A 26,971-nucleotide genomic window follows, 5' to 3' on the forward strand; every position below is an offset into this window, starting at 1 on the left:
GAATCAGACATAAAATGGACATGACTTAAAGGAAATGTTAGAATAGACCAAAAGCTTGATCAGTCAGGTGGATTTCACAGTGGGCCTTTAAAGGAAGTGGAGAGACAGAGAATTCAAGAGTCTACTTCCTAGATTCCAAGGTGGGACAAAGGGAGGAGGAGCCAAGAGTTGGAGGAATGCAGCATTCTGAGGGTTGGAGGAGAGGTGGAAGTTACTGACATAAAAAAATTGAAACATGAGAATTTAAAGTTGAAGCCATTATGAGATGGGGAACCAGGATGGGTTAGCAAGGACAGGGAAGATGGATCATGTAAGAACATGAATTATCGGGCTAGATTCTTCCATCCCACCCACCGCAAGAACACCACGGGCGAGAAAAGGCCAGTGGAGAAGTCCGTTCACCTTGGGTGGGATTCTCTGGTTGCTGGTCGGATGTGGCCGGAGAATCCCACCCATCATCCTTCTGCCTAGATTCTCCAGTCAGGTGAAAGGTCCTCCTGCCTCTACCCGGTCTATGTTTATATGTTTCAGCAAGATCCCCTCTTATTCTAAACATGAGAATATATAGGCCCGTCTTATTCTATGTCTCCTCTTAAATACAGCCCCCTCGTCCTAGGAATCAACCGAACAAGCTTCTGTTGCACCAATTTCAAATACATGCTTCCTTTGATAAGGTGTCCAAAATTGTATGCATATTCCAGGTGTGGGTCTTGCCAAAGCCCTATTTTATTGCAGCAAGATGTGCTTACCCTTTATTGCAAGGGGTTGGAGTATCATATCATTTGCCTTTTTAATTATTCACTGTACCTACATATCAGCTTTCTGTGATTCATGTTCAAGAATCCTCAAATCCCTCTGAATATTAGCATTTTCTAGTCTCTTTTTTTATTCTTCGTACCTTGTGAATAATTTCACACTACCCCATATTATACTGCCTAATCACATAAGTGGTTCCTTATAGGAGATTTAACTTGTAGACATGGGGAAGATGTGAATTAGCAGAGGCAAGTAAGTATTTGAACTCCTCTTTGAGGTGAGAATGGAGAGGTTGGGGGATAGTTTAAGAAGCCCATTGTTCGTATTTGCTCTCGAGGATAAGAATGTTTGTTTGCAGAGGAAAGCAAGGTTTTGTAGTCAGTTCTGATCACTGATTTATGTGCCAGATACAGTCAACCCCGTGGACATGAGGAAGTGTAAATGGGGGCCATGTAGGGGTTACAGTCAGAATGGGCGGACGTAGAGGTTAATAGAAACCAGGATATCAAATTTGGTGAGGGAATGATTAAGCAGATTGACAGCTGCACAAGGATTTTAGCGGGGAGCCAAAGTGTAGGCAGTTGGCTGGTGGTTCAAAATACAGTTTAATAAGTGACTTAAGGGGAAGAGATGTTGCAGAGTCAAGTGGCAATTGAAATGGGTTGTGGGTGGTGAGATACAAAGAAGTGCTGGCTTTGTCAATGGTCCAGAAATGGCTCTGTTAATGGTCCAGGCCATATGATTAGAAAGATTGTGAAACTGCTAGGTTGAAGAAGTGATCATAAATATGTGTAAAAGAGTTTATGTGAATAATGTTGTATGCAATGGCCGAATGTTGCCAAGGAACTTGGAACTTGTCTGGTGATGTGTGCAAAAATTTATTTTTAATATTATGCTCTCTCTTTACTATTGAAACTCTCCAGCAGCTGAGATCTGTGTAATATCTACTGGTTAAACATCTATCAATTCAGATTAGGAAGCTAGAATTGTGGCAACACTTGCATTCCATTGGAAAAGCTTGGCTGTCCAATTTGAATTGGATAATTCTACACTGGAGACCATGCTGAAGTATTTGAACCACTGAGCTTTTCAACAAAGGACTTTCAAAGATGAACTGACCAAGGACTTTCAAAGAGAAAAAAATGATTTTTTTCCGGATTAAAAAAGCTAGCCATTGATAAAACTAATGTAACTTGTTTTGAAACGATAAAATGTAATCCTGCCTTCCTCAATTAACAATTTACTGAAGCAGCCTTCAATTGCAACCAATATTTATATTTTCTTTCCCTTTGTGTTGTAACACTGCTGTAGTTTAATAATCAAATTATGGGCATGTTCTCTGAGTATTATGCTTCAGCCATGAAAATGTGTTGTTCTAAAACTGGCATATCAATGTTAAGTGTATGAAATTCCTTTCCTACTTTAGTGGAGGCACTCACCCATTTATTTTAACAGGTTGACACCTCTGTTTAAAAAAAAAAGCACAGCAATTCCATTCAAACATGCAAAATATTCATTTTGTATAATTTCAGGGCTTTGGTTTTTGCTTGATGTGCATCCTCTGCATTGTGGATTATGACAATTTATTGGAACATTTCCCATTATACTGTAAATTGGAAATGTTTTGGATGTCATTAACCCAAAACCGACTGGACGTACAGTTGAATCCTCATAAATCCATAACCACTGCAGTTTGGCCAGGAATGTAGGCTGCTTACATAAAAGAACAGCTTATCATATTTATATCCAATTCACTTAGTCGCTTCTGACACAGCTGAACCTAAATAAAAATAACTGAATTTTACAGGTAATTGTTAGCTAACAAGCAGGCCTGACAATATTTAACAGTGTAAATTTGAATATTGCGAACAATCTGCCCTTGAATCAGGGATAAACATTTTTAACTGTACCATGGTCAGGATGGTTCAATAATAGGATTGTGTAAAGTGATTTGATGCATTTGTATTCACTTCAGTTCTACGTGATCATCTGGATTTAGCAACTGCTGTTGAGGAACACTAATTTTGTCATTTCTCATGGAAGGTTTTTTCCATTTTCATCCAAATGAAGTATCTTTATGGCCTCAAGTCTAGGAGGATGTTTACGTCTGCTAGTGCTGATAAAACTGTAAATTTATTTAGTGGAATCTAAAACTGATTCTTTATATGAATTGCACATGCGGACATCCTCTTCCCTGATACATGGTTTTTACTAAAATATCATGATTAGAATAGAGGTAACTGAATAATTAGGAAGAAACTTTTTCAAATAGTTCTGCAATTTTAGGGGATGGAATTATAAGGGTTCTTGTGCTTAAAATATTTTTGTCTTTTCAGTTTTAAACAGCACAAGGATAACATCAGCATACATTATATGGAATAATTATGTGGGCAACCATGTTTAAGCTTGTTTCTACAGATTTGAATTTCATTTATTTTTGTTCTTTCATGTGGGTGTTACTGGCAAGGCCAGCATTTATTGCCCTTGAACTGAGTGGCTCAAGGCCATTTCAGAGGGCAGTTCAGAGTCAACCACATTGCTGTGGGTCTAAAGTCACAAGTCTGATACATGGAGGAATCCAGGAAAATGATATTATAAACTATGGTAATTTTGTTGATACGAATAACTCCTTCATTTTTACATATGAAACTGAAATGAGATGAACTCTTCCCTCATGATCAAAACCGCTTCAATTGTCAGAATTCAATTTTTGAATGTTGAGCCTTCGGTGCAGTAGAAGGAATGAGCTATAATGTCTTTGTAGTTTAAATCTGTTCAATGTGCTACCAATTTAAGAGGAGAGTTGTAGAGGCAATGGAGAGGGTCCATGGCAAATGTCAAAGCTGGACCATTGTGACGGTCGGGGGAGTTTGAAGAAGCTGGGCTCCTTCTCTCTGGAGGTGATTGTGCTGACCTAATGGAGGTATTAGAGGTCTAGGGACTTGGTGTGGTGGGCGTGAAGAAAATGTTTCTACTTGAGGGAAGACTATAAATATTGAACTGAATTAAGTTTGTATTTATTGTGTATGTGAGTATTTTATTGTGTAATGATATTTCATGTCTTTCTGCTTTTTCCTTTCACTTAAAATAACTTATTTTCCTTGGCTTCTCTTCTTTCCTCCCCCCTCCTTCAAATCCAGGATATTTATGCATACATTTGGAAAAGGATGAATTACTGGGAACAACACTAATTGTCACCTGGATCCCAAATACCCGAATCCAACGACAGGATGAAGAGGCTTTAAGATACATCACACCTGAAAGTTCTCCTGTGCGGAAGGTACAACGTAGGAGATACAGGCATGTACGTGCGCCTGTTGTACATCAACCTTTGAGCACTACAGGACAAAAACAAGAATTGGTTCCACCTGAGGATGATGAGATAATAACTGTATCGGAAAGCATGACTAACTCCATGCATATTGGCTCACCAGGGACAGAGCAGAACGCATCACCACATTCCCTTACATTGCAGATTTCCCACGGTGCACTACAGCAAGCTCACAGTGACTCAGAAAGGTCTTCAGCAATGACCTGCCAGGACAACCAGAAAGACCCAGAGGTTTCTGCAGAAAGTCAGAACGAGGCTAATTTGAAAAGGGAGCAAGAAGATGAAGCATCATATGATCTAAATACGGAGGATGTCAGCAGGGACAGCACCATTGGCTCGGATTCTGATACATTCTCGTCTCCATTATGTCTGTCTCCAATTGGTGACCCTATGGCAGAAAGCAGCAGATCTGTGTTTCTTGATGCAGAAAGCAGGTACCAGTGCTGGATGTTCTGTTAAAGATCTCACTGTTAGTTTTGAAATACCATATTGAAGAACTTCTATCACTAAATAAAGATAATAATAACTATCGCTTAACAAACTTGGGAATGACACACTTATAGGTGAAGCAGGGCTGTGGCTATCAATACAAGATCACATACAAGTATGAAAAAACTACATAAGATGGCATGAAATAACTGAATATTTATTCTTTTTTTATAAACATTTTATTGAGGTTTTTTTTGGTATTATAACAACAGCACAATAAACAATGTACATGAAACTATAAACATAGTGCAAAAGCCGTCTCCCTCCCTTACCTTTGTTAACCTCCTATTCTAAGCTAAACTAGCCCCCTCCCCACCCTGTTTCTGCTGACGATTACTTTTCCGTGAAGAAGTCGACGAACGGTTGCCACCTCCAGGCGAACCCTAACAGTGACCCTCTCAAGGCAAACTTGATTTTCTCCAAACAGAGAAAGCTAGCCATGTCCAATAGCCAGGTCTCCGACTTCGGGTGCTTTGAGTCCCTCCAAGCTAATAGTATCCGTCTCCGGGCTACCAGGGAAGCAAAGACCAGAACGTCTGCCTCTTTCTCCTCCTGGATTCCCAGATCTTCCAACACCCCGAAAATCACCACCTCTGGACACAGTGCCACCCTTGTTTTTAACACCGTGGACATTATATCTGCAAATCCCTGCCAAAATCCACCAAGCTTCGGACATTCCCAGAACATGTGGACATGGTTTGCTGGTCCTCCCGCACATTTTGCACACGTGTCTTCCACCCCAAAGAATCTGCTCATCCGGGCCACTGTCATGTGAGTCCAGTGAACGACCTCCAATTGTATCAGGCTGAGCCTGGCACATGTTATGGACACGTTGACTCTACTCAACGCATCCGCCCATAGACCATCCTGCATCTCTCCTCCCAGCTCCTCCTCCCACTTGCGCTTCAGCTCCTCGGTCTGCGTCTCCTCTGACCCCATATGTTCCTTGTAAATGTTGGAGACGCTCCCTTCTCCTACCCACTCTCTGGAATCTACCCTGTCCTGTATTCCCCTTAGTGGTAGGAGCAGGAAGGTTGACACCTGTTTACATAGGAAGTCTCGCACTTGCAGATACCTGAATTTGTTTTCCCTTGCCAACCAAACTTCTCCTCCAGCGCCCTCATACCCAGAAAGCTCCCCTCTATAAACATATCCCCATCCTCTCAATCCCTGCTCTCCGCCATATCCAGAACCCCCCCATCCATACTTCCCGGGGCAAACAGGTGATTATTACAGATTGGGGACCAGACCGATGCTCCCACGTCTCCTCCATTGCCCCCAGACTCACAGGGCCGCCACCACCACGGGGCTGGTGGAGTACCGTGCCGGCGGGAACGGCAGAGGCGCAGTTACCAACGCCCCCAAACTGGTGCCCTTGCATAAAGCTGCCTCCATATGCTCCCATGCCGACCCTTCCCCCAACACCCACTTCCTGATCATGGCTATATTCACTTCCCAGTAATAGTTACTAAAATTGGGCAGTGCCAGCCCGCCCTCTCCCCGACTCCGCTCAAACATTACCTTGCTTACCTGTGGGGTCTTGACCGCCCAAACAAAGCCAGAGATCACTTTGTTGACCCGTTTAAAAAAGGACCGTGGAATAAGATGAGGATACATTGAAACATGAACAGGAATCTCGGGAGGATCATCATCTTCACCGTGTGCACCTTCCCAGCTAATGACAATGGGAGCTCGTCTCATCTCAGAAAATCGTCCTTCATTTGGTCTACTAGCCGGGCCAGATTTAATTTATGCAGCCGGTGCCATTCCCGCGCCACTTGAATGCCTAGATACCTAAAGCTTCCCCCTACTAATCTAAACGGCAGCTCCCACAATCACCTCTCCTGTCCCCTTGTCTGGATCACAAACATCTCACTTTTCCCCATATTTAGCTCATACCCCGAAAGCCGGCCAAATTCCCCTAGAATCCTCATGATTATTTCCATCCCAACTAATAGGTCCGATACATACAGGAGTAGGTCGTCCGCATAGAGCGAAACTCTGTGTTTCATCTCCTCCTCCCCCCCCCCCCCCCCCCCCCCCCCCCCGCCCCCAGACCAGCCCCTTGAGGCTCTCAGCGAAATTGGAAATGTCTCTATAGCTGGCGCTAACAACAGTGGGGAGAGGGGTCATTCCTGTCTCGTCCCCCGGTGCAGTCTAAAACACTCCGGTGTTGTCCTATTTGTCTGTACACTTGCCACAGGAGCCTGATACAGCAACCTGACCCAGTCAATAAAGCCCCGCCCAAATCTGAACCGTCCCAGTACCTCCCCACAGATAATCCCCTTCTACCCGATCAAAAGCCTTTTCTGCATCCATTGCGATCACTACCTCCACCTTCCTACCTTCCGGGGGCATCATGATCACATTTAACAACCTTCTTACATTGGCCACCAACTGCCTACCCTTAACAAACCCCGTCTGGTCCTCCCCAACAACGTCCGGAACACCATCCTCAATCCTGGAGGACAAAATTTTGGCCAGCAGTTTGGCGTCCACATTCAACAGGGATATCGGCCTGTAGGACCCACACAGCTCCGGGTTCTTGTCCCGCTTCAGAATCAGCGAAATCGTGGCCTGTGACATTGCGGGGGCAGCACCCCTCTTTCCCTTGACTCATTGAACATCCTCATCAACACTGGCCCCAATATCCCAGAGAACTGTTTATAAAACTCCACTGGGTACCCATCCGGCCACGGGGCTTTACCCGCCTGTATGGCCTTCTGAACTGAATATTTATTCTGATTCTGATAGACAAGAGATTTAGTCAGTCTGATGTTCCCAGAGCTGAAGCTAAAAAGCGAGCCAATATGTATTGGGGAAGAAGAAGCATGGAAAACAAGGAAATGAAGGGGCGATCCCTAAATTTGTTAAGTCACTGGCTGAGGCAGGTTGAAGGATTGCCCATTTTTGGGAAAGAAAGGCTGGAGTAAAGAAACAGGTTGCTTGCTTCTGTGGTCTATTTAGACTTTCAGAAGGCTTTTGACAAGGTCACACACAGCAAATTACTATGTACAGATAAAGCGCATAGGATTGTGAGATGGAGGAGTCCAGAACTAGGGATCATAGTTTGAGAATAAGGGGTAAACCTTTTAGGCCTGAGGTGACGAGAAATATCTTCATCCAGAGCGTGGTGAATCTGTGGAATTCACTGCCACAGAAAATAGGTGAGGTCAAAACCTTGTGTTGTTTCAATAAGGAATTAGATATAGCTCTTGGGGCTAAAGGAATCAAGAGATATGGGGGGGGGGAAGAGGTGGGATCAGGGCATTGAATTTGATGATCAACCATGATCATAATGAGTGGCAGAGCAGACTCGAAGGGCCAAATGGCCTCCTCCTCCTATTTTCTATGTATGTTTCTATGTATGTTGCTCTCTAATACGTTCTTGCTGAAAAGGCTCTATCCTTGACCTCACTATTTCTGATTTACATCCTGCACATTGATGACAAAATGAAATGAAAATAACTTATTGTAACAAGTAGGCTTCAAATAAAGTTACTGTGAAAAGCCCCTAGTCGTTCCGGCGCCTGTTCGGGGAGGCTGGTACGGGAATTGACCCGTGCTGCTGGCCTGCCTTGGTCTGCTTTAAAAGCCAGCGATTTAGCCCTGTGTTAAACCAGCCCCTTCAGACTACAATTTCCAATTCTGCATGTACACTAACTTTATCAAAGTCTCTCAATCCCTTCATTACCTCTTGTCAGACTGCTTATCCGCAGTCCAATCTTGGATGAGACAAAATCTACTCCAATTATACATTGAGAAGACCAAAGCCTATGTCTTCAGCTTCTGTGAAAAACACTGTTCCTAAGTCATTGATTCTATGTCACAGGTTTTGGATGAACCAGACTATTTACTAACTCTTCAAAGTATTTAGCCTTGAGTTGAGATTCAAGCCCCATATCTCCATCGACTGTAACTTTATCTGCCTCCTGCCTTAACCACCTGCTGCTGAAGCCCTCATCTATTCTTTGTGTCCGCCAGACTCGACTATTCCAATGCTCTCCTGACTGAACTCCGATCTTGACTCTTGGCCCTACGTAAGCATGAGCCCATCCTAAGCTTTGCAGACTTTAACCTAACCTGTACCATGTCCCGTTTTCACCACACCCACCATGCTCGCTGATCTACATTGACACCCATTCCATTAATCCCTCGAATTTAACTTTCTCATTCTTGTGTTTAAATCTCTCCATGACTTTACTCCTCTCTATCTCTTTAACGTACTCCAGCCCTACAATCCTCTGAGTTCTGCCTTCCTGCAACTCTGGCCGCTTGTCCATCCTGCATTCATCCTGCCCCATGTCCATCCTGACCCTAGAATTGGTGACCTTACCTTCAGCTGCTCTGGAATTCTCATTTTCAACCTGTTTACCCCTCTCTCTTCCTCGTTAAAAAACTTGTTAAAATCTAACTCTTTAATCAAACTTCTGGTCACCAATCGTAAGATCTCTTTATGTGGCATGGTGACACATTTTGTATCAAAGCCCTGATGCAGCCAGTGGGATGCTTTATTATGTTAAACATGCTGTACAAATGCAGGTTGTTCTTGTTATTGTGTGCCGACGTTTGGTATGTCCGATGCCCCCTTTACAGTGCATGGCTTTAACTCAATCATTTCAAAAATGTTTTAATGGAAATTTTGGCCATGCGTTTGATAAAATCTTGAATTGGTAGAATTCTATCTGTTGAAAATGGAGATGTAGTTGAGTGTTTTTTTTTATTCGCTCATAGGCTGTGTCAATGTTGCTGTCTCAGCCAGCTTTTGTTGCCCATTGCTAATTGCGCTTGAGAATGTGGTGGGGATCTACTTTCTTGAACCATTCCCTGCCACAGTCCAAGAAGGCAGCTCAGCACCACCTTCTCAAGGGCAATTGGGGGTGGACAATAAATGCTGGCATAGCCAGCGACACCCACATATCATGAATGAATAAAACAAATTCAAACTAAATCTCTGTTTTCAACTGCTGGCATTCGATCAAATGTCACTCAAAACCTGTAACTATCTGGTATTTCCATACTAATACCAAAGGATTGACTCCAAATTGTTGATAATTCAAGTGAGCTGTCATATATAAGTGAAGACACAGTTGGGAATTTAACACACTTGCTGTAAATAAAGGTTTCCAAGTTAAGCATGTGTTTGACATTCTATCAGCAAATGAGGATTCTCTCTCTTCTCCCCACCTCCAAAGCATTCTGACTTTCTAAATGTTCAAAATATCCCAGATTACTGCACAATTTAGGAAAGTGTGGTAACCCATTTTCAAATAAAGCAGAGGAACGCCATTTTGATGTAATTAAGATATCACCTCACAGAAGGTGGTCCTGAATAGTGAAGGTATATCAAAATGTAATTCACTATAATTATCTGGAAATTGCTTTTAATAACAGAATTTTCCATTGACTACTTCATCACTTCCTGTTGTGACTGAAGTACAGATGATAAACCTTGTTTTTTTTTAATGTAGTGATGAGAAATGAGGTGGCACAGTGGGTGGCACAGTGGTTAGCACTGCTGCTTCACAGCACCAAGGACCCAGGTTCAATTCCGGCCTTGGTGACTTGATTCTCCCAGTGTCATTCTCCGGGTGCTCCAGTTCCCTCCCACAGTCCAAAGCTGTGCAGGTTAGATGGATTGGCCATGCTAAATTGCCCTTAGTGTCCAATGGTTAGGTGGGTTTAAGGGGATAGGGCGGGGATTGTGGGCCTGGGTGGGCTGCTCTTTTGGGTAGGTGGGGGTCAGAGCAGACTTGATAGGCTGAATGGCCTCCTTCTGCACTGTAGGGATTCTATGATTCTATGAAATGGTTCGACATTTTGGAAATTCTTTCTGTTGTGGAATGTTATTCGGTGCATGGAAAGTTGAAATTAATGGAGAAAAATCGTATGAAGTGGAAGAAAGCAAGCTTGTCTGAGAAAGTAAATGCTGCACAAAATGTTCAATGGGGAAGTTGTACAAGGAAAATGAAGTGTTGTATACATCTTGCATAATAAAGATAGATACACATCTTGCATAATAAAGATAGGTTGAGAACCATTTGCATGGTACAGGACAATTTACACATAGTTGAGCTGTGACTATTTTAGGTGTATTTGTATATCAAATGTAGCTTATTTTGTGGATAGGTGTGGTCATTTGATGCTGTGTTGTGATGCTGAACAGGGTAGTGAAGGAATTATTTTGGTGTTATGGCTATTGGATTTCACTGTAATTGCCAAGATTGCTGTTTGAAGTGTTGCACACACATCTCTATTTGCAGATTGTCATGTAGATATGAAACTGTATTAGCTGAACTAATATGAAAATGCTCTTTAGTAGCCAGGCTCTATTTTAAGTATCAGCTGCATTAAAGTTTATTTTCCATTGGAAGCTTACAAAACATATTTTTGACTACTTGTCAGTAATTCATTGGAAGATATAGTCCCATGGCAACAAGTAATCCATTGAGGCAGCTACTTTGTTGCATTGTGATGTCCCTTAAGCTTTGTTATATTATTTAGCTAATCAGGGTTCTCTTGTCAGCTGTAAAGCAGTACTCCTGAGACTGAATTGGTATACGACAGCTCACATACCTTTGCTATGACTGCATCACCCAGAGGGACATTTCAGGTGTCAAAGCTTTGGGTCCAAGATTGGAACTATTTAATGATATAAGGTTAGGCAAAATACCCTTGAGCACTCTGTTGTTCTATTAAGTTATGCACACGAAAGCTTTCGTGCTTCTGTAAAGTGATTAATTTAAGCAATTAATACTGTTAAAAATTGATATGTGAGAAGTAATACACTTTAGCTAGGTGACACATACATTATGAATATGGTGTGTTTTTCCTAGTTGACTACAATTATCAGAATATATTTCTAGCTCTTTCCCCCTTTTCTCTCTTGCCCCTTCCCCCAACCTCCTGGACCTGAGCCATCCACACCAACATTGGCACACAATGTTCAAGTGATTAAGCTACACTGCCAGGACTATGCTGTACTGTTACTGACTGTTTGCGACTACATACAAATAAGCTTAGTCTTCACCTCCCAAAGAGTTGCAGGCAAGCACGGTACCTCCACTCCACCTTTCTCTCGTGACCTGATCAAGATCAGGAACTAGATATGCAAGGATATGTTTCTGTGTTCCAGCAATCTGGCTTAATATACTTCATTTAGGGACCTGGAATACATTCTGTACTTTCCAGCATTCCATTCCAAAATTCTACTACATTTCTAACTTGTATTTAATTTTAAAATTTCTCTTATTCTGTATTATTTCACATCTATCCAGCATTTGGCAAACTTATTTGTATGTGTTCAAATATGTAACTCGCTGCACACTCAGTCTTCTGTTAAAGAGCTGGTATCACTCTTATCTTCACTGTTGGAAAATGTATTGCACTGAATGACCTTTCAGCATATGCAGTAAAAGATCCCTTGTCTTTGAGGTCTAATTATAAATTGGGAAGCTCAAATTACATTAAGGAATGTAGAGAACATGTCTTCTATAATAAAGCATTATCAGTAAGTTTAATACTAAAAACAGAAAATGCTTGAAATACTCAGGTCAGACAGCATCTGTGGAGAGAGAAACAGTTTGCATTTCAGATTGATGGCCTTTCATCAGATTACCTGACAACCTGACAAAAGGTCATCAACGTCAAATGTTAACTATGTTTCTCTCTTTACAGATGCAGCCTGACCTGAGATTTTCCAGCATTTTCTGTTTCAATTTAATATTTCTGGCACCAGCTGTAGTTTGCTTTTATACTGGTGACTTTAGTATGTGCTTGTTCCACCGTTCATCCAATGATCGAGTTGTGGTCCATTTCCATTGAATTTTGTTTAGGTTAATGTTTGACTTTTTAAAAAGACCTTAATGATATAACTGGCTGTTTTTAAATGAACAATTTGATTTTAAAACGCCGGCATCTCCACATAATGATTTTAAAATGGCAGTGAATGTTTGATGTTGTCAAATTTAAGAATTAAATTTTAAAATCATTACTGTAGATAAGGTAATTCAGTGACAAGTGGTAAATTCAAAGTCATTGTTTAAGTTTCCCAACTAAAATATTTTCCACTCTAATTTAATTGTAGAAAATATACTTTAATCACTTTCTTTCCCCTTTTTCCTCATTATGCAGAGAGATGTGTGAAGAACATATGGCTAATTTGGCGAGCTCCATCTCAGACCACTCTTCTGATGCACAGTACACTTTGCAGTTTTCTGAGAATTATACACAACCGCACAACACAAAATGGGAAGAGCAGCAGAAGGTGTTGGCACTTGAGCAACTCTATGGTGTTTTTAGAGTTGATTTGGGCCAAATGCGATCACTGCGCCTTTTTTTCAGGTTAGAAATCTAGCTCCCTTTAATATCAGGAATTTCTCCATTTATGATTTCTTTCTTTCTCCCTCCCATATGAATTATTCATTTATAAAGAGATGTTTCAGACGGTCTAACTAAACAATACTTTCTGTAGCCCTGTTTTGATAATCTGGAATGACTCCAACATTCTCTATGGAGTTGATAGTTCTGATAAGGAAGATGCTACTGTCTTTGCTGCAGAAAGGTGTGGTAAAACCTGCATGTCTGAACCTATTGTAATATATTGTATTTCATATTATTAATATTACTGTGTCAGATTTAATAATGCAGTTGATGAGATAGTTGTTACTTGAAGAATTGTGCTTGAACCTTCACATTAAACTGGTCCATAGCTCAGTTCTAATTCACTTTGTGTTTGAGATTATTATATTGGAAAGGTTTATACTTTGGAGAGAAGTTTCCTTCAGATTAATAATGAATTTCAGTTTTTATAGAGAGGGTTCTTTTTAATTTAAAAAAAATTGTTCTATCCTAGATGTGGATAATGTCTGAAACAGAATTTTGCATACCAAATACAAGAATGGCACTGATCTTTGTTCTCTTGATGGTTTAACCTGCAGTGATTCAATCTGGATTAAACTAGTCACATGAAATTCAATAATGGAGCTCTAAACCAGTTTCTTACTGGCATAGCAGACTTCTGCAGGAACAATAATTGAAATTAAAATTGTCATTGTATGCTTTGAATCTGCCATTATCCTTTCTTTGAGTACAGCTAAATGCCACAAGTTTTTTTTTAAAGAATACAGTTCCCCTGCTCCCAGGACCCTCTGAAATGGTTTCTAACTCCGAGTTAAAATGCGAGACTTTGGACGATTCCGATTTACTTACCTGAATGGTTGCCCATGCAATGTTAGACTGAAAGATCGTTGTCTGAATCCAGGATTACCATACAACTGACCCACTCCCCCCACACTTCCTTGGACCCCTCAACTCGACACCTCCCTCCCTGACTCACTGAATTCCCCATTGCTCCCTGATTCGACCTGACTAGCCCCCACCACCTGACCCAATCTCGCCACATGACATTCACCCCTCACCTTGCGATGACTCTTCCCCCTCACTTAACCTGACTAGCCAACCTCACCCAACCTGATTAGCCCATGGCTTAACTATCACCTGACCCACCCTTATCCACCTCACCCACCTGCCACACTAGCCACCTACCACCTTACCCACCTGCCAGCTGGTAAGAATTGCGGAAAAATTGAGATTAAAAAGCAAAGTAAAAACGGAGTTGAGTAGAGGCAGGTGCCTGGAGAAATTGAGATGCAAATTTGCCTGTCAGTTGAAAACAAGTATCTTATATGTGTTTCAGAGCAAACAATGGGGCTCTAGAGGTGGGAACTTCAAAGTAGGAAGATAAACAAATGGACACGTATCTTCCAAAAGCCAACTCCACAGGGTGACTAACATCAAAGGGACTAGAACAGTATAATTGTAGAATCCTAACTAGAGTGAGAGAGACAGCTAACATCAGAACTGAATCAAGTTGCAAATATAGTCTTGCGAAAGAAGCAGCTATTTTCCACCTTCGTTGAACCTAAAGACTATTTCCTAGATGTGGCCACCTTAACCTAGTTGTGGTAATTAGTTTGGTGGTTTTGACACGTAAAGTTACTTAAAATTGGATGTTGTTTGGGAAAAGGGGCGTCTCAGAGTTCAAAGGCTGGATTCTCCGGTCGCTGACTCCGAAATCTCATTCGACGAACGGCCGGAAAATCCATGTTCCAGACCAAATCGGGGTGGCGGTACATTCTCAATTCTCCACCCACTCCAAAGCGGCATGCTCTAGGATTATGCCGTGCCGCGTATCGACGGGCTCAGGATATTGCCTGCCCCCGATGCTCCGCCCCCGACTGGCTGAGTTACCAAAGGAGAGGGTCGCGTGCGGTCTCACCCGTCGGGAACTCAGCGTGGCAGCTGCGGATTCAGTCCAGTGCCGCCAAAGTCGGGGGAGGGCTGATCCTCAGGCGGGGGGACGTTATTCGGGACTGGGGCACTGTGGTGGGGTGGTCCTGGGCTCGCAAGCCGGCTGAAGGGGGAGACTATTTTGTGGGTCCGCCGGCGGCCACCGCCATGTTGCACGGCGTGGCCGCTGCAGGCCGCTGCCTTGCGCATGCGTGGCCACGGACCCGGCAATTCTCCGGGGCATATCAGCAGCTAGAGCCGGGTGCTCTGCGCTGCCGTCCTGCTGGCCCCCAACAAAACGGGGTGAAGCTGTTTTGCCCCAGTTTTTCAGGCGTAAACGCCACCGTTCCCACGCCAACGTGGGGACATAGCCCCAGAATCGGAGAATCCAGCCCAGACAAACTTGGTAGTTGGGGACCAAGGGATAGTTTCATGTAAAATTCTGTGGGATAGTCATTAGTATACTTAAGTGTCATAGCATATTATCGTCCTTTTTGTCGGGTGTGTGTATTTGTCTTTTTAATGAATAAATATTCCTTATTAATTTTTCACACAATAACTGGACTGTTCCTCACTGGGTTGTACACGATTCCTCACATTATACCAGAAAAAACAAATATACCACTTCGAAACAGTGTTCCAAGTTATCCTTCAGGGCTTTGGGATACCCTCTCATTTCACATCAGCGTGGCTCATAACACCAACCTACAACCTCACTCAGGTTCTACCCTACCCACCTCCCACCTGACCTCTTTGCTTGCCCTACTCTGTTACCTCACCACCCCCACCCCTTATCCATTTACCTCACCTACCCTACCTCCTCACACACTTGCCTTCTCTCAGTAGCTTTTAAAAGAAGCTTTAGGATATGTAAACTCTTTACTTACTGGAGTATGGCAACTAGTGCCAATAAGAAATTTGTGGTTTTTATGGAAATTCCCTTAGCTGATGTCTCTGAGGTTTCCAGTGCTGACTGAGTTCTGGAGGATCCTCCATTAGAAGATTACACCGAAAAATCGGAGAAAGGTAAGTGCGTCTTTTTTTGTCTGATGAGATTCGGAAATAAGGATTCTGATCCTAATCAGAAAATTTGTTTGGATTCCAGTTTCATCTATTACTTATTTTTGACTTATTTTTTCTCGCAAAACGGATAACTTGTTAACTTTCACTGTGCCATCATTGGTTAACAACTGAGATTAGGCACAGACTTTTACTTAAAATGAGAAACCGAGGAAAGAGTCAAGACTCATTGAGAAGTGGGTAGCACAGCGTTTAATACTGCTGTTTCACAGCGCCACGGAGCTGGGTTCAATTTCGATCTTGGGTGGCTATCTGCGTAGAGTTTGCACTTTCTCCCCGTATCTGCAAGAGTTTCTGCCGGGTGCTGTGGTTTTCTCGCGAAGGCCAAAGATGTGCAGGTTAGATGGATTGGCCATGCTAAATTTCCCCTTTAGTGTGAAAAGATATGCAGGTTGTGTGGGGTTACAGCGATAGGGTGGGTGAGTGGGCCTAGGTAGGGTGCTGTTTCAGAGGGTCGGTGCTGACTCGATAGTCATTTCAACTGCTTACTTGATTACAGATAACTATCTAATGGGATTTTGTTAGAGGCTGAAGATTCCCTGCAGAGTAGATAGTTTATGAGGGGTTATTTTAGTCCTTTGGCTAAGCAGATCATGTGACATCTTCATGGGATACAGATGGTGTAATTAATGAGAGGAGCCAGGGCTGTCTGTAATTTTGCAGTTTGTTAATAGGATTTTAAGTTGAACAGCAGTTTTGCCAAGTGCTGTTGGGTTGAGCAGAAGTGTACTGAATCTCTTCCTGGAAAGGGTCGATCTCCCCAAAAGTCTTGACACAGCTCAGAAAATAATCTGTTTGTTAACTAAGTGGCATTTGAACTGTATTGGGTTGCTTAATTGGAGTTAGCCGGTACAGATAGTAAGTGTACGTTTTCCTTTGTGTTTGAGAACTGCTTAACTGATACTTGTAAAACTATTTATTTGATGTTAATAGGGTTACTTCTGTGTTTAATTTAAAGTTTGTTTGAACATATAAGTAACTTTATGGTCAGAGTCATCACTCCTGGGGTGAAGGATCCTTTCCTCACAGTTTTACAAATTTTTAAAAAATTGTTTGCGGTTCTGTCCAGTATCTGAACATATGTTGGGATCTGGCCCAGTATCCAAACAGAATGAACCAACAGGAAACTGCTTTAGCCACCTAAAGAAGCAAGATGAATGCAATCTTTAAGAAAATTAGTTTGCTAAATTTGATGCAGGCGATTTTATCATTTTTATTATGGATATAAAATTATTATGTTGAGGTTTCTTTGAAGTGAAAGGAATGTAATGTAATTTGGAAGTGTTAATTCTTGTAATTATTTCTTTTTAATGTGTATTTAAATAAACTATTTATCCACTTAACCAAGGAATTGGACTTAATGCAACATTAAATATGTGTATATATATATAATTGTCAAATTCATATTGACATTAGGTGGTTTGGAATGGATTACTTTATGTAATTTTAATATATATTAAATTCCAGTCTGACTAAGGAAATGCCAAATTCTTGCTTTGAAGTCGTGCATTGATTTTTTAAAAAAATCTTTCTTCCTTTATTCTTCTTTTGCTTACTTTGCATATCCCTTGTGGCACCTGAATGCATTAACATCTAATTATGATTGTTATTCTGCTGGTGTATAAGATCTCAAAGATATAAATGTGGGCCCCTGATAACACCACTGTGCTATGGGATTACTATCATGTTGTTATATGAATTAATGCAATTGAGCACTGAATGTTCTTTGCCATTTTTAAAATATACAAGTTCTGTCCTTTCACATCTGTAAATAGTTCATTTGACCTCTTCTGCCTGACCATAACTACTAAAAACAGTCATCCATTTCCCCAAAGGGTCTGCAGGCGTTCCATTTATGTTGCGGCTTCAGCATATTATTATTAGATGATGCAGATTTGCTGTTTCGTGTAAATTCATACTTTGGTTGGCTGTGCTGTGATCAGAAGCAGTACTGCTTTCATTCTCCAGTTTGGGAAAAAGGAAAAAAGTACATTTAAAATGCTCAGCAGGTCAGGAAGTATCAGCTAAGAGAAAGACATAACTTTGTTATCAATCGGAAATGTTATGATAAAAGGTTAACTCTGTTATCTCTCCACAGATGCTGCCTAACCAGCTCGAGTATTTTAAACATTTTATGTACTTATTTCAGCTTTCCAACATCTGCAGTTTTTTTCTATTGTACATTTCAAATAAGACCTCTTTATTTTCCATTGAATAAGAAATTGTACTTGTCAGACAAACAGATACTTTAATTCAACAAAAACATTGTAATTTTTAGATTAGTTGCTTCTGGAGTCCAGAGAAAGATAAAAAGCTGCAAAGAAAGTTATTTCCTAAGACATGAGCATAAGAATGCTCACTAAAATATTTGATATTCAGCTTTATACATCAAATTGGAAATCTCATTTTGTCCATATAACAGAAAATAAGTAATCAAATAATGTCGAACAGGCTGCAAATGCAGCCAGCGTTTTCTGTTGAATGTTCAATAAATTAGGGCAAAAGTGTTTAAATGCACTTTCATTAGGAAAAAAATATAGATTGCACAACCTCTTTCAATTGCCTCTGGAGTACAATGTTGCATGTGCACCTCAGTCAATAAACTCTTAAGTGCTCTGTTCATTTTGCTGGTAGTTGGTACTTCAGAGCAATATCTGAATAGAAGAAAGGTTGGATTTCCTCTGAAAAAGTCGAACAGGTATCTGAGTAACAGAGCACCTCTTAATCAATTCTAAGAAAATTTGCGAGTTCAGCATATTTCTTGAACAGTACAGCATTTTTCATATTACTTGCATTCCTTTTTGGAATGCATGTCAGACACTCATCTGCCCCAGTTATATTTCTTTTCTTTTCTTTTTTTTTATAAATTTAGAGTACCCAATTCATTTTTTCCAATTAAGGGGCAATTTAGAGTGGCCAATCCACCTACCCTGCACATCTTTGGGTTGTGGGGGCGAAACCCACGCAAACACGGGGAGAATGTGCAAACTCCACACGGACAGTGACTCAGAGCCGGGATCGAACCTGGGACCTCAGTGCCGTGAGGCTACAGGGCTAACCCACTGAGCCACCGTGCTGCCCTATATTTATTTTCTGCACTTATTAGCTTGATTGTTGCAAAAGTCAGAATTTCTCAGACAAGCTAATGTAGCATTGACAATTAATTTTTAACTGCAGCATGAAGCATAACCTTAACTATTGTTAGCTGGGGCTCTGAAATAATACATTTAAAACATAAATGTGTAAGCATATCAGGCCTGTCAGTGCCTGTGGACAGAACTGAGTCAACCTTTCATACTCCTATGCTTCTTCCAAAAAGCCCAAATGTTGGCTTTCTGTGCCCTGCACAGATACTTATTGATCCGTGTTTCCTGCTTTTCCTTTTATTGTTCGATTTCCAGCATTTGCCGTATTTTGCTTCATAATGTATGCAGCTAGTTGAATATTCAATCAAATACTGATTCAAATCTGTGATTTCCAGTCCAAAATTATGCTTGAAAAAAAATGTTGTTCTCGGTGGACTCATCAACAATAGCCTCTATCAACTTGCCTCTGGTAATCCATGGAAATTGAAAGGAAAACTGTTCATATATTTTGACAATGTCAGTCCATTCATAGCATATAAGAACATCCATCCCTTACCCTTAAAACATATGCATGCAACTTAATGGGTATAAAGAACCAGTGTACAGATACAGAACATAATCTTTTCTTTCTTAAATGTATTCCCCTAGTGATGAAGTGTGCACGTGTGGACAACTAGTCATTGCGAGCCGGGAAAGTCAGTACAAGATTTTTCATTTTCACCATGGTGGTCTTGATAAGCTTAGTGAAGTTTTTCAGCAATGGAAATATTGCACTGAGACCCATCAGAGAGATCAGGTATGTAATCAACATGACCTGAAACATTTGCATGATTATATTGAGCCTGAGAGTAGGCAATCTGCTAATTCTGCTCTGGATCACTGAAAACTACTAATACACTTCATGGTAATTTAACTACCTGGAAACTGATTTTGAATTCACTATTGCACGCATGCAGATTACCCTAATGATTTTACAAATGATGATGCTTGCTGTAATACTTGATAATTCTGTTGACAAATGAATTTAATATTGTTGGAAAGTTGAAAGCTTTATTATTTTTTCCCTCCTCTGCCTTGGATATTCCTTTAATCTTCTATCCAGATAAAACAAAAATTCAGTTGCATTATTCTAGTTTGCAAAGCATTTTGGGATGTAAAAACATTTGGAGAAATCAATTAGCAGTTTGTTCACAGCCAGCTTTTGCACAAACTGGTAACAGACCACCAGTTAGCACATCTCTGGCAGTAACTATGTTTTCAGAACAATCTGGTCCCTGCATGATGACCTATGCACATTAGATTCTAGTTAAGAAGGGTTCTGGCTTGCAAAGTGATTTGCTGAGGTCATTGGAATTCTTCTGAGTCAGTCTTCCCTCCTTTCTCTTCCTTTTGTTTTGGAGGTGGAAAATGAGGATCTGAGAAGGATGGAATCAAGGTATGTTTGCAGTAGAGGCGGGTTGCCTACATATCCTCATGTATGGAACTGTTCTACAAACTGAGGTATATTTACTTGGGTGTGTCTCTGGGCAGCTGAGTCAGCTCTACACTACAAAGGAGATAGTTACATAGTTGAGCTGTATCCTCCAATCTGACCTTCAGACAGGATGACAATTGAGATTACATTGCTGGTGCCACTGAACATTTATGCCTCATGTTCATTCCAATCTGCCACAGGGAATATCAACATCTTCAATTAATTAATCAATGCATTAAACAGAACACTGATAATGTATGCAGAAGTGCATAGTTTTACTCCTGAAATCACAACACCAGAGTGAAAGGCCTGACAATATTTTTCACATCAAATTCTTCAAAAATTACGGTATTCTTGGAACGTATGTGTCTGTCTGTGCTCATGATTCAATCCTATACTTTCCATGATCAATGAGAGTTACCATTCCATCAGGCTAGTGATGACTTCTCACACCATTTCCTTTTTAAAGCAATGCTTTTAGTTGGTCCACTTTAAAAGGAGATAATCCTTTTCAGTCATGAGCTTCAGCAGAAGAACAAAGATAGATGGGTCATCAAGAACTTTATTAAACACACTTTAGTCATCTGGAAGTGGTGCTTCAAGTGACTAGTCGGATTTGTAGGTGGTTACAATATGCCCTGACTCAATCTCCCAGATCATTCTAAACTGTCAACAACTCCACTTTATTGCCATCTAGAGAAACCTAGTTATGGAGGAGGTGGCATATCCACAGCATGAATGTAAAATCTATCAGAAAATTATTTCTGGTGAAATAAGAGGGGTACAGCAGGCTCTTACAGAGGAAAAATCACCTGATTAACTCACTTAAAAACTTTAACTACTTCTATCCCATGTTAATTTCTGCTCTCTGTTTTGGAAAGTTTTATTAAGTAGGCACTGCATGTGAAAGACATTGTCACTTCAGCCAGTCACTTTGATTTTGGCACTCTCCGGATGACAAATGGTGTAATGGGAGTAGAACTGAGGGTTATGGTTGGATTGATCAAGTACTGTCTCAAGTTCTTTCCAGCATGTTGAAGTTTAAATAAGACACTTGATCAATGCTGCTAACAGTATCAGTGTGAGCATTCATAGGAAATAGCCCAACTCTGTTTAGGACCTCTGCCTTTGGGGATTCTCAATGGCCCTGGAATTGCTGCATGATTTGTTAAGTAATCGTATACTACTGCTGGCATGTAGAGAGTGAATTCCTCCTTACTTGTCATCAGATTTTGCAGGGTACTTAATCCTCAGATGGCATTCTTTCATGCACAGGCTCAGCGCAGCCCCCATTTTCCAGCTTTAGCAGATGAACCATGATAGCGAATAGTCCTCGATTGAGTCTGGATGTACCTGTTCCTTTACTGCTACTTCCACCTAATTCTGATCATTCATGGTCTGTGCTTCACCCTGTAGTCCCTTATCAGAGCTAATGTATATATGGTGCTTACAACATTTGAAGACAATGGTGATTCATAGTGTGAAGCGTTTGCCTTATCCCCCAACATTGGAAACAATAGCTGCCTTTAAGGAATGTTTGTAGAAATATCCTTGTGCAGGGGCCATGCTACTCTTCTCCGTTTCGATCCAATTTTTTGTTAAGTATATGTGCTGCCGAAGCGAGCACATGTTACAAGAGAAATACAAGAAAAATGTAGGTTAGAAAGCTAGCTACATGATGTCCCTTTAATGCAAGTCTGCATTGCACAGTACTACTTATCATGCTGTTGTGCTGCAGCGTTTGGTGGACAGACTGAGTAGAAAGAGGATGAATGAAATTATAGAATGAGGCAAACTGAGGTTGAGAAGGCTTTCAATTATACTCACCTTAACTCCCATAATACTTCTGTCCCCTGAACTTATTTGTCTCCAAGTTAACTTAACAGGCCTGAAATTGCACAGCGCTTCTGTGTGCCGTCTCATTTTGAGATGTTGGAAGTTTGAAGAATACAGATGGTGACACCCAAGTGCTTACCCTGCATAAGTAAATGATCATGCACCATGTGCAGGTATTATTGGAAGCTTGTAAATAGGTCAGTCAACCTACATTTCAGGAGTGGCTGCCAAGTTTCTCTTGCAGAAATTTGGAAATGCATATGAATCTCTGAAATGTTAACTGCATGGTTTGTATGTGGCCTCAATCAAGTTGCAAAGTTGAGAGAAAATTGATTTGGACGTGCATATTGTGCTTAACTAGGCAAGTGTTTGGTATTCTGCTTTGGCCATTTTCCTGATGTTGCCTTTGGCTTAGTTTCACATTTCTCTGGGCAGTAGGGAATACATTTGCCTTTTAGACCATAGCTTTTCCAACTGTGCACATGGCTGTTCAGTGAGATGGGTGCCTTTCTGTCCAAAATACTACAACTCCCCTTTCCTGAGCCTCCATTCCTTCATTTGATAATGGGACCATTTTCCTGTTGTATTTTCTCTGCTATTTAATAAAGTATTGAACAGTGCTGGAGAAGATTTTGTGGCTGACGCACAGAAAATCAGCAGCAACCAATTGAGCTGTTGCTATTGCAGGACATTCCACCCCACTTTAACTGAGCAAGTTAAGTTGAGGCTGGAAGCTTATTGTGGATCTTTCATTGGGCAAAACTCAAGTTTGTACAAGGTCAGCCCTCCCACCCCCACAACCAGAATAGAGTTATTCATAAAAATAGTGTCATGAGACCTTTTACGTTCACAAAGGAATGACAGAGCCTCCATTTAACTTCTCATCCTAAAGCCAGCACCACTGAATAGTACAGTACATGCTGTTCTACAGTGTCCTTCAAGGTTATGTGCTTAAGTTCCTGGAGTGGGACTTGAACTCACAATCTTCAGACTTACGAGGTGAAAGAGCTTCTAACTTGACCCATTGCTGACATATGATCCAAAGCCACTGGATCAGGGAGGGACAAGATCAGAAATTATATCTGCAGAAGGCCACAAATTGTGGATTCATAGCCTAGTGGTAGTCACCATATTCAGGAGAAACCACCTTCCAGAGAAACGGAAAGAAAATTGGCTGAGCCAGGAAGTGAGGGTGGAGGGGGAAACATTTGAAAAGAATGAGCATAATCTTAATGCAGATCGGCTTTCATTACATTGTGTTCCTGATCATAATTCTTCGAGGCAGTGTTCAATGCAATTATACAATAATAAAACTAATGAGCTTCTTCCAAAAGAAGGGGGCATTTTATAACCTACAGTTTAAGAAATGTGTCACTTTTTTTTTCTCATCTCAGCTGTTCATTAATTTCCTAATTTCACAGGAAATTGAGACAATGTTTTGTCAAGAAAGTGGAGTAAGCATTGATGCCAACAAATTCACTCAATGAATGTCAGTCCATATTGGCTTATAGAAGGTGTACTTTTACACGGTGGGATTGAGTGAAACCGTGTTTCTTTCCTTCCTTTCTCCACCCCTTTAAGCTGTTCTATATAATGAACTGTGAAACCTCACCAAATGCTGTTAACTAAGTCCAAATATTATTTAAGCTAGGATTTAGACTTGGGGCATCTTAGCAGTCTGATGCTGATGCTCCCTAATTTAATTTGCATCTCCCTAATTGATTTTAGGAGAGCAATCACTGAGGTGTTAAAACACAATTTTAATTTAGTATTTTGTGAAATCCCTTTGGCCTGAATTGTAGCCTGGACCATTTGTGGCTTTGTGGCGACCTATTTAACTTTTGTCTCTCAAAATGTTTGCCCATTCCTTTGCTGTTATATTTGTTAGTATGTTGTTGAACCTGGACACCCAGTTTTTTTGTTTTTAATCAATTACTTTGTAGGGCTCTAATTGTATATTAATATTTCACTAGTATTCAAGTGATGGGCATTTACTGGGGATTTACTTGTGAAACTAGTTTTTGGATTTGAAGTACATATGTGAGTCTCTGCAAATAGAAGCTTTTAAATGTGTAAAGACTAGGCTCAAGTTCTATTCTTCGTTGCTTGGCTATCTGAGTTATAATTAGATCAGACGTCTTTCCATACCTTTTTTGTTTGTTCGGTTCAAGGCATTACACGTATTTTATATTGGCATGGTGAATTCCCACTCCCATCTCAACCATCTATGGACGAGGCCTAATTAGAGCCTTGGCATTTCCTTGAAGGAAATAAATATGGGAACACCAGCATGCAAGTCAAGTCATTTGTGTGTAATTTTTCTGCCTCTTTTTAAAAACTAGCAGGCAAATCAAGTCACTGAAGGCCATTTCTGTGTGTTTCATAGCTGGGTCACTTGACGCTGCTAAGTGCCCAAAAGCATCTTGGATGTGGAACCATAGAAAGAACAAGGGAGCCTGTAGTTCTGATGTCTGCTACCTAAACATAATTCAACTCGAACAGGAGAATGGGATAGCCTATAAGTATGCTGTACAATACTAATCCTACAGATGTATCCTGAAGTCTCCAGGAATTAAAAGATTAATCTCCTGCAAAATGCTGTGAATAACCTAAGAGAAAATTTAGAAGGGAATGTTTTAAAAAGTTTAAGTAATCTTTGAACACTTTCATTTGTCAGTTATAAAAGGATTGGCAATGAAGGGAAAAAAGGTGATCAGTGGGGTGGGTGAGGTGACGGATCATGTGATTAAACCTCTAAGAGTATGTCCAACCAGAGCTGGCAAACCCAGCATGTTGTTTTTTATGACGAATGAATATTGCCTCATTGTACACAGCACACCTTGCCAATTTTAGCTTCCTCTTTTTAACTTCTCCCATCTCCCAAAAAAGGATATGGAACATTTAACCTCTGTTTAGCGGTGTCATGATTCGGCATGAGCAGGACCAACTGAAATGACTGGCAGGACTGTTTTGTGCATACCATATGATTTTTAATGCCACCTAGTCATTGACACTCAAGATGCTAAAATGAACAGATGCATTAGAATCTAGTACAAAGTTGCTGTTTTGAGGTCTCACCGAGAAAGGAGTTAGCAAACTCAATTACCAAGTCTACATTGTGTAATTAGGAGTAAAAGAGCATCGCTAAAGTGAGAGAGCTCAAGCTCAGGGCCAACATAGTCCAAGGATTCACTGGCTTTTGAGACGAAAGTAACCCATTATCGGTCTGGAGGCGAGCCACCTGATGTGTGTCTACTCAGCACATCACTGTCATCGGAAGTCCAAATTAACCCATTAACGAGGTGATTGTTTCATGCTTTGTTGTTTTCTCGGTCTCCAGGAACACTGAAATAGATTCCTGAAAACTGTATCCTGCTTATTTGTGTATCGTGCAAAATAAACCAACAGATTGTGGGTTTACTGTTGGCCTCATCTCATTTCTCTTATTGAATTCTCTGTCCTAAGACAGGCCCTTTATGACTATTCACTAAATCACAGAAAAGTGCCATGAGTTTTACTACAGGTAGGATGAGGAGGCAGACATCGAATCAACCTCAGCTGGAATGGGGATCGAATTCCGTGCTGTTGGCACTAATCCACACACAAGCCATCTAGTCAACTGTCTAACCTGTCTTCCCGAATCTCATTAATGTTTAGACTTGATGGGCCGAATGGCCTCTTTCTGCACTGTAGGGATTCTATGATTCTATGACGCAGTATAGATAGGTTTCAGTAGTTCCTATCAAATGATGATGTATTGGGTAGTAAGGATATGTTCCTGATCATAGTAGACTTGTGATTTGGTTATAAAAGTGAGTGACCATGCTGAAACAAGTGCGGACCTGAAATAATTAGTAGACCATCTAAAAGAAACAAATTCCATTCACTTTGGCTCCAATTCAAATCCTGTGAATGAGAGTTTTCCAGCCACCATGAGTTAAAACACTTATTTCTTATTGCAGTAGATATTTTCTGCTTGTATTTTGTGTATCTTATTCTGACAGAGAAGTGCAATTGCATTTTTTTCACTTGTGTTGGGCAACAGATCAGTATGATGTAATTGCATTTTTTACAGCTGCGTAACCAGTATCTCTCATCCCACCTAGGTGCCTGATGTAAAGACTTGCATGCAGTTCTCAATAAAACGCCCTAATTTGCCATCGTCAGAGACTCACCCAGAAGAGAATATGTACAAGCGGTTAGACGTCACTACATGGCTAAACCATCTGAATGATACTGGCCAGGTGGAAGAGGAATATAAACTCCGCAAGGTTTGAAAACTGCTTAACCATTCAGTGTCTACTATTAGCTAACCAACAGGTTAGGCTGGTTAAGGTTTTTGCTCATTTGCCCAATGATTTTTGTCTGGGTTGACAGCAAAGAATCTGAGTCCAGAAAGCTTCCTCCTTATATGCTGGTCAGTCTTAGGAACCATTTTCAAAGAAACGTAGGCAGACGCCTGAGGAAATGTGTTTTTTTTGTGAAATGCAAGTTGAGAAAGAGTTTGGTGAAAAATAAAGATGGATTAAGGGCTAGTTAGGTGCATCTCATTCTGGGCATCTAAAGGGAGGAGCGGTATCATTCATTAGTTTATTCTGCTTCGCATTACAGCACAGTTCCGTTTCAGAC

At 40.9% G+C, this 26,971-nt stretch overlaps 1 protein-coding gene and 1 pseudogene across 1 annotated transcript in view; one reads left to right on the top strand and one right to left on the bottom strand.

The window, feature by feature from the left end:
• tbc1d16 (TBC1 domain family, member 16) overlaps positions 1–26,971 on the top strand; it is a 131,721-nt gene that overhangs the window by 49,713 nt on the left and 55,037 nt on the right. The window contains exons 3-6 of the mRNA XM_038777204.1: positions 3,897–4,521; positions 12,710–12,919; positions 19,681–19,828; positions 26,449–26,613. Coding sequence (XP_038633132.1) covers positions 3,897–4,521; positions 12,710–12,919; positions 19,681–19,828; positions 26,449–26,613 — 1,148 coding nt within the window. The remainder of the gene's footprint in view (positions 1–3,896; positions 4,522–12,709; positions 12,920–19,680; positions 19,829–26,448; positions 26,614–26,971) is intronic.
• On the bottom strand, positions 22,018–22,133 carry LOC119953799 (annotated as a pseudogene).

The sequence above is a fragment of the Scyliorhinus canicula genome, chromosome 18, assembly GCF_902713615.1.
Source record: "Scyliorhinus canicula chromosome 18, sScyCan1.1, whole genome shotgun sequence".
NCBI classification, from domain to species: domain Eukaryota; kingdom Metazoa; phylum Chordata; class Chondrichthyes; order Carcharhiniformes; family Scyliorhinidae; genus Scyliorhinus; species Scyliorhinus canicula.